The 7,665-nt window shown below is 34.7% G+C and overlaps 1 protein-coding gene across 1 annotated transcript in view; it reads left to right on the forward strand.

The window, feature by feature from the left end:
- The window catches only part of SMARCA5 (SWI/SNF related, matrix associated, actin dependent regulator of chromatin, subfamily a, member 5), a 43,561-nt gene extending 35,944 nt beyond the window's left edge, over positions 1 to 7,617 (forward strand). The window contains exons 19-24 of the mRNA XM_031943152.1: positions 72 to 194; positions 1,045 to 1,177; positions 2,391 to 2,509; positions 2,976 to 3,188; positions 5,512 to 5,619; positions 6,331 to 7,617. Coding sequence (XP_031799012.1) covers positions 72 to 194; positions 1,045 to 1,177; positions 2,391 to 2,509; positions 2,976 to 3,188; positions 5,512 to 5,619; positions 6,331 to 6,396 — 762 coding nt within the window. The 3' untranslated portion in view covers positions 6,397 to 7,617. The remainder of the gene's footprint in view (positions 1 to 71; positions 195 to 1,044; positions 1,178 to 2,390; positions 2,510 to 2,975; positions 3,189 to 5,511; positions 5,620 to 6,330) is intronic.
- Positions 7,618 to 7,665: the final 48 nt, after the last annotated feature.

Raw genomic sequence — 7,665 nt, forward strand, 5'->3', positions numbered from 1 at the left:
AACTTAAGAAATTAATTCATCACATAATAAAATGCCACTTAATGTTTTAGAAAATCTGGGCATTTTTTCAGGTACCTCGGAATCCTGACCTACCGAATGCAGCCCAAGCACAAAAAGAAGAACAGCTAAAAATTGATGAAGCAGAACCCCTCAATGATGAAGAGCTGGAAGAAAAAGAGAAACTTCTGACCCAGGTGAGTATAGGGATTGGTGGTAACTGGGGATTGTGGGTCATGGATAACAATCCCAGCAGTTTTCAAGGAGCCTTTTTTTTGACTGGGCATGGGGTGGTGGGAAGGGCAGAGAAGAAAAACATAGACAAATGAAATCATATTGGGGGGAGGGAGCGGCCACCTGGAGTTAGTGAAGCTTGGGAATATGCAAGATTTCACTTGATGTTTGAAGACTGGTAGGATTGGGAGAAATTGAGCATATTCTAGGCAAAATGGATGAAGATACTCATTCTTTAGGAAAGGCCAGTATAGGAATTTGGTCTGATTAAGAGTAAAATGGGAACTAAAATGAAACGCCTGTTAATTAAGAATAAAAAATAAGCCACAGCAAAGAATTGACTTGAAAGTGAATTTTATGTTTTCTCTTACAAGATGTGTGACATTTTAAGTGATATTTAACAAGATTATATCTCATTTTATATAGCTTTAAATGTGATGATGTTTTATCTATAAATGTGAACGTAGAGGTATTGCTATCCTGTGAAGTGCTGTCAGTTCTGCTTTTTAGGTTACAACTAAGCAGCCAAATGAATGATGCATGCTTTTTGCTTTTCCTCACAAATAGTTTGTATGGATGTGTTTCATAGTTTGCAAATTTATTTTTAATAGTGTGATTAATGCCTTAATTTAAGTAGTGCCCACAAGTATATGACCATTTTAAAAATGGCTGTTTTAAAACTTAATGGCTGAAGAGTGCACTAATTCTGCAATGATTATTCTGTTGTACTTTGTACTTAAGCAGGATAAAATATTGAGTTTTATTTGAAAGTTATGTTTATAAACATTAAAAATTATGTTTCCTGAATTTAAGGGATTTACCAACTGGAATAAGAGAGACTTTAACCAGTTCATCAAAGCTAATGAGAAATGGGGCCGTGATGACATTGAGAACATAGCTAGAGAGGTAGAAGGGAAAACACCAGAAGAAGTCATTGAGTATTCAGGTAATTGTGTATGTCGATGTTTCAGTTGAATTTGTTGTGATGTTTCCATGTTTTCCTGTCCCCACATTTAGGATATTTTGTTCATCATTGGATCTTAAGTTAGAATTAATTTTTAAAAAACATAGTGAATAAAGTTTGCTCATATTTATAGATTACAGTATTCAAAACATTTTTCTCAAAAGCCTGTAAGTTAGTTGCCTGTTTTATAGGTGATATTAATGAGGATCAATATACGTTTTAAGGTCTCATAGTGATAAGTGGTGGAAAAGGGGCTTTCTCCCAGGTGTAGTGGAACAAGAATAGGAAGTCACTTTTACAACTGGCTGCACTTGTGCAAATCACTGAACCCTTCTGGGCCTTAATTTGTTTCTCTGTAAAATGAAGAGACTGACCTGAGTAGAGTGCTAAAATGCTTTCCAAATTTAAAATCCCATGATTTTATCATCTCATACTTTTCCATATTCATCATTAAATTGATGCTTGTAGAAATGTCCTGTTCTTTGTAACTTTCTCAGTTATGTATGTTTTTAATCATAAGTTTTATGGATCTGAGTAACAGTGAATGAATCTTCCTGGACTCAAAAAGAATTTTACAATTGTAAAAGTCGCCTCTTGTTTTTATATAAATAAACTAAAGTCTTTTAAATTAGGATTTGCCAGTGGTTACTGAGACTACAACCCAGGTCTCCTAATTCCCACTGTACAGTACTCTTTACACTAATGGTATCAACTAGGAGCAAGGCCCACTGATTGTTATGCTGGGGCCTGCAGGCGGCCTCTTGACTAGTTTTAAAATGTATTATTGTCCTATATTTACCTGCTTATTTTTGTCAAATATTTACAAATTACATTTTAATCTTGTTTGTGTGGCACTCAGAAATGTGGGCTGTATACATCTGACAACTCTGCTTTATAGCAGACAACTTAATTACAAGATACTTGTGAAGGCAGCTAGCTATTTTTTGAAATTTATTGAAATCTTAAAATGTGTTTACTTGACCTGTGAGAGTGAAGTAGAGGCAGAATTTGAGTGAAAGAATATTGTGCATTATCTATAGCTATAATTAGGAGTTTTTAAGAAAACAATATGAATTTTAAAAATGTTAACAATGAATAAAATTTAATTTAATGGTAGCAAAAATTTTAATTAGGTTTGCAAAGTTCACACCTGCAGTTTTTATGTTTTTTGTTTTTTTCCTTTTTTCTCTTTAAGCTGTATTCTGGGAACGATGCAATGAACTTCAGGATATAGAAAAGATCATGGCCCAGATTGAAAGGGGAGAAGCACGAATACAGAGGAGAATTAGTATCAAAAAAGCACTTGATACAAAGGTACTTGCCAGTTCTTTAAGCAAGGATAGTGTTTAATATGAGTCATTAATGTGATGCATGAATGGGAAATTAAAGAAATTCTTTAAAATGTCAATTGCAGCTGAATTTTAGGAATCTGATAATGTCTAATGAATACATATTTATTGTCTTGATTTTAGACCATAATTCTATCTGAATTGTTTGGATTTATTTATTTAGGTTGGTTATCTAAAGGAGTTAGTTTCAAAGATTTGATGCAAGGATTTTCTACTGAAAATTTATTGCTTCAAATTACCTGGTGAAAAAGTTTGCATTTGCAATCAAAATTTTATAGCAGGTTCAAATGCAGTTGTGAAGGTTTGGATATTAACTTCTCATTTGGCATGCAAGGTCATTGTTGATTTGACAAACATTGGTTTTTGAAATTGTTATTTTGTGTCTTGCATTTTATTTAATGGAAAATACTTGTGAAATCTGCCTGGAATAGATTGGCCGATACAAAGCACCTTTTCACCAACTGAGGATATCGTATGGTACTAACAAAGGAAAGAACTACACTGAGGAAGAGGATCGATTTCTCATTTGTATGCTTCACAAGCTTGGCTTTGATAAGGAAAATGTGTATGATGAATTGCGACAATGTATTCGAAACTCTCCTCAGTTCCGATTTGACTGGTTCCTCAAGTCCAGGACAGCAATGGTGAGTGTTGGGGACTCAGCTAAGTAGCCAGCCAAGCAAGCCTTTGTCATGGACTTAGGTGCCAGGAGCCATTCACACATAATGGGGATCATTCTTTGTAGATTATACGCCCAACAGGTAGGCTAATGTGCGGCTTTCAAGAGCATCTTTTTAACGGAGCTTGTGATGACTTTTGCTTATACAGTAAATAAAAGATGATCTTCGAATGTCATAACTAGTGTGAGAGGTTTCATCTATGTTCCCGAACTTACTCAAAAGGGATTCATCCATAGGCTGCTTTTTTGCAGTCTTTGTTCCTGAGGCTTTAGGAAGATTGTGGGGCAGACATGAGGCCGGACTCGTGGGCACTCAGCCATTTTAACCCTCAGCTCTCTTAAGACTAACTTTAGAGAGCTCTGCAGCCAAATAAGTCTGGTCTCATGGGTGTCTCGAATCCAGACGGGGAGGCATGGGCTCTACATTCCCATCTTAAATGTCCTTACTGATAGTCATTACAGCTAGCAGATGTGCAGCGCTTTTTTATGTTCACAGCAGCCCGTGACCACACAGCAGGTGTCTCCAGGTGTCCCCACCTTGGAGGGTGCCCTCTAGCTGCCTCGGAAGCCCCTGCTTTGGGCAAGGGCACCCAAAGCCCTGTGCGCCAGTGTTCTGGGGCAGGTGGCCGGGTTTGGAAGGGTTAACCACAATGTCCCTTTGCAACTGAAATTAAAAACAGATTTTATTCTTTTTATCAAAAAGCTTCTGCCTTTAATTGCCTGAAATTGGAATTGGGGAGTGGATAACCTTCCTTTGTGTGCTCTCATCTACCCTAGGCTGCATGAGCAGCAGGGAGCCAGCAAGGCTCTCTGCCAGAGGGCAGGCATCATTATTTGCTACAAATAGGGGATTTCTGTAAGTCTTTAAGCTGTGCCAAGCATGATCATGTTTTTAAGGGAAAATAGAACATGTCAGTGTGCGATAGAAGGAAAACCACTGGCTTTGGAATTTGAGGTCTTGGATTCAAATCATGCCTCATATATTTACAACCTTTGATTTTGGGCAAGCCCTCTCACCACCTAAAACCTCTGATTCCTCATTTGTAAAATGAAAGGGTTATGCTAGATAGCCTTTAAAATTTTCTAGATCTAGTTCAATGATCCTTTGTCTCTGAATAGATTATGCTTTAATGAGTGAATAGACAAGATATTGGGGATGAGGTATAAGTGGTGTTACTTATAACCCATGAGGGAAAGGGACTTTTTAACTTGAGCACAAATATGGAGGGAAATCTGCCAAAATTTTGGAACTTCCCCTTCATTTTTTATTGCTTGTTGTTCTTTCATCCTATTTTAGTTGAAAGGTTTTTCAGTTTCTTTCAGAACTGTGTTTACATCATGGTATATTATCGGTAAAACAACCATAGTTGTATAGTGCAAACAAATTTTGAAACCTTGGTTGGTGGTCCATGTACCAAGATGATACAATATCGCAGATGGTTTTTTTCCAGTCTTTGTTCACAGTTAAAAGAAAAATATTAAGATGAATGTGTAGTATGGATCCTGCTCAAGGAAAATAGCTTTCTTAGTTTATTTTTCAATCTGACCTGATAACATTCATCAACTCTTTAGCACATGAAAGGGGCAGAACAGAGTGCCTTGGGCAGAGGGAGTGCTTGCATGTTTCAATTGCTGTTCCCATGTCCAGATTGGGAAAGTAACTATTAATTTTATTAACTATGACTTTATTGCCTAGGAGTCCCCTTTCACTAATGATGTTTATGATTCAATTGCTGTTCCCATGTCCATATTGGGAAAGTAACTATTAATTTTATTAACTATGACTTTATTGCCTAGGAGTCCCCTTTCACTAATGATGTTTATGATTCAGAAGTGAAATAAAATACCTCGGATGGACTTGAAACTTGTTGTGGGATCTGTCCTGTGCCCTCAGTTTCTTCAGGCTCCTGGCACTTTTTACATGAGTGATTTGAGTTGGTGATATTTGGTGTTGAGGGCTCTCCTTATGTAGGGCCACTATGTGGCACTATTGTATCAAAAAGTTTGAGTATGGTCTCTAGTGTGGGGATTGTTATTATTGATAATAATTAGATACCTTTTGCTTTTATTTATTTTAGATTTGTGTTAAATATATCTCTGAGATTTGTGTTAAATATAGTTTAATCTCTAGAATTTTGGAAGCAAATAATTGTACCCATGTAAGCTGGGGTTGTTGGGTTTTTTAATGATAGAAAAACTTCTAGGGCTTGCTTATTTATTTATTTATTTATTTATTTGGTGTGTGGAAACTGTAAAATTTACCAGGTGAATTTTTATCTATAACTCAGGAGCTTCAGAGGAGGTGTAACACATTAATTACTCTGATTGAAAGAGAAAACATGGAATTAGAAGAAAAAGAAAAGGCTGAGAAAAAGAAACGAGGACCAAAGCCTTCGGTATGTACATATAAATCATTTCTTCCCTTCCCACCTCTCCTTGATAATGAATAGAGTAAGAAAAAAATTAAGAGTTGTGGTTGGCTAGATAAAGTTTGTGAGAATGCATTATTTTTCAAGAATACAGTGTTTGACATTTTAAGTTAACATTTGGCTAGTTCTGAGTAATTAATAAATAAATATACTTTTGTTATACTGGGCATTTATATATAGATAGCATTTCCCTTTGGAAAATTCTTTGTAGTTCTACAAGGAAAGTAATGAAAAATTCAAATAGATTGTTCTGTTTCTTAGTAGTAGGCTAGTTCATCATCACCAAGTCTTTAAATTGTACTAATTAACACTATAGTAGGAATTTTGTGTGCAATGGAATTTTTTTTGCCTTGACCTGTATTGTTTGTAGTGGTTGAATTCAGAAAATTTTCAGTCTTGGTTATTCTTTGAAATATTAACATTACCAGTAAAATAGGGTTTTTGATATATAATTTTGCAGAGTAAGTGTAACTTTGTCTTAGAGAATTCACAATTTCTGAAAGGAGGAAATGTGATTTAGAATTTTTTGTTATTAGAGATAATATCTTCTATATATCTCATTCTTTTAAAAGCACTATGTTATTGGTCTTAAGTGCTAGGCTTAAAAATTGTCTTAGTGTGATAATAATTGTAAAAAAAATTTTCATGGTTACAGTTAGTTTTTCTATTTGTTTTTAGGCACAGAAGCGTAAAATGGATGGAGCACCTGATGGTCGAGGAAGAAAAAAGAAGCTAAAGCTATGAATGCTTAATTGTTTTGTAATCACTAAATTTTAAAAAGTAGTTCTTTAATTTACGGGTCTTCATAAGATGTACTGTACAATGCTCAACTATTATGTCATTAAGGACATCAGGTTCATCTGTTTACTGAACTAGACACACATAGTATGTAGCTACACTTTTTTAAATGCAACAGCTGTGCTGAAATTTTTTTTACCATTAACACTTGAAGTAATAAAATAGGCTTCATTTATTAATAAATGCTTCATTCGATTTATTTTTCTACTTTAGCTTTAGTTGAGAAGATTGTGAATGTTTTGTTTTTCAGCTATAGGTTTCTAAACTAAGACTTTTTTATAAAACTAGACTTGCTAAGCTAGAAGAGACTACTACAAAGAAAATAATTTGTATCTTCAGTCTCTACTTAGTTGTCAAGTTACTTTAATTGACTTTGAAATTTGGGTATCTTCCTACACTGAGTCTTATTTCAGGACTAATACATAATACATAATCCTTACTCACCATGTGGGTAGGATGAAACAAAACTTTAGACATACTAGTTAATTCTATGCACATTTTATATGTTGTGTCTCTGCTTCCCAGAGTTGCTTATTTCTAAAAGCTGAAATGTACCCTGCTGTTGGAAAGATGACCTATTTTTAGTTCTGTAGCCAAAGACAGGATTTGTCTGGTTCGTTTAAACTGTTGTAGCATTTTATAAAAGAAAAGCTAAATTAAAAACAAATAGACAAACTTGTATCGGGTAAACTTTTTTTTAAATGTCATGCTATGACTACCATGATTTGGAAAGTTGATGTCCTGGTGCCCAGTATTAGAGATTTATTAGAACCAATCAGAACAGGGCAAACGGGTCATTCAGACTGTCAAACTTTGGTAAATATAGTAGTACAAAATAATGCAGATTTTGCAAATTTCTAGTACTTCATTCCCAGAGCAATTGAGAAATGTTTATTGACATATAATATTCCCCATTTTAAAATATTCAAAAGAAAAAGTGTGAGAAACAAGATTGAATACAAGTCTCTCTCCTGTTTTTCCTTAGACTAGAAAAAGCTAAAACAGGAATACCCACAGTATGGTGTCAGGATATTAGGCCCAGAAGCCTTTGTGCTATATATAATTTGTATGTTTTATATGTGCAAATTGGGTACATACACAGTTCTCCATTTTTCTAGGAGAATACAATAAATGTAGCAACATGAATAAATATAATTTTTATAATCTTAGAGTTGTCTTTTCTTTCCATTTCTTTAGTTGCTTCTTGGTTTCATT

Source organism: Sarcophilus harrisii, chromosome 6 (genome assembly GCF_902635505.1).
Source record: "Sarcophilus harrisii chromosome 6, mSarHar1.11, whole genome shotgun sequence".
NCBI classification, from domain to species: domain Eukaryota; kingdom Metazoa; phylum Chordata; class Mammalia; order Dasyuromorphia; family Dasyuridae; genus Sarcophilus; species Sarcophilus harrisii.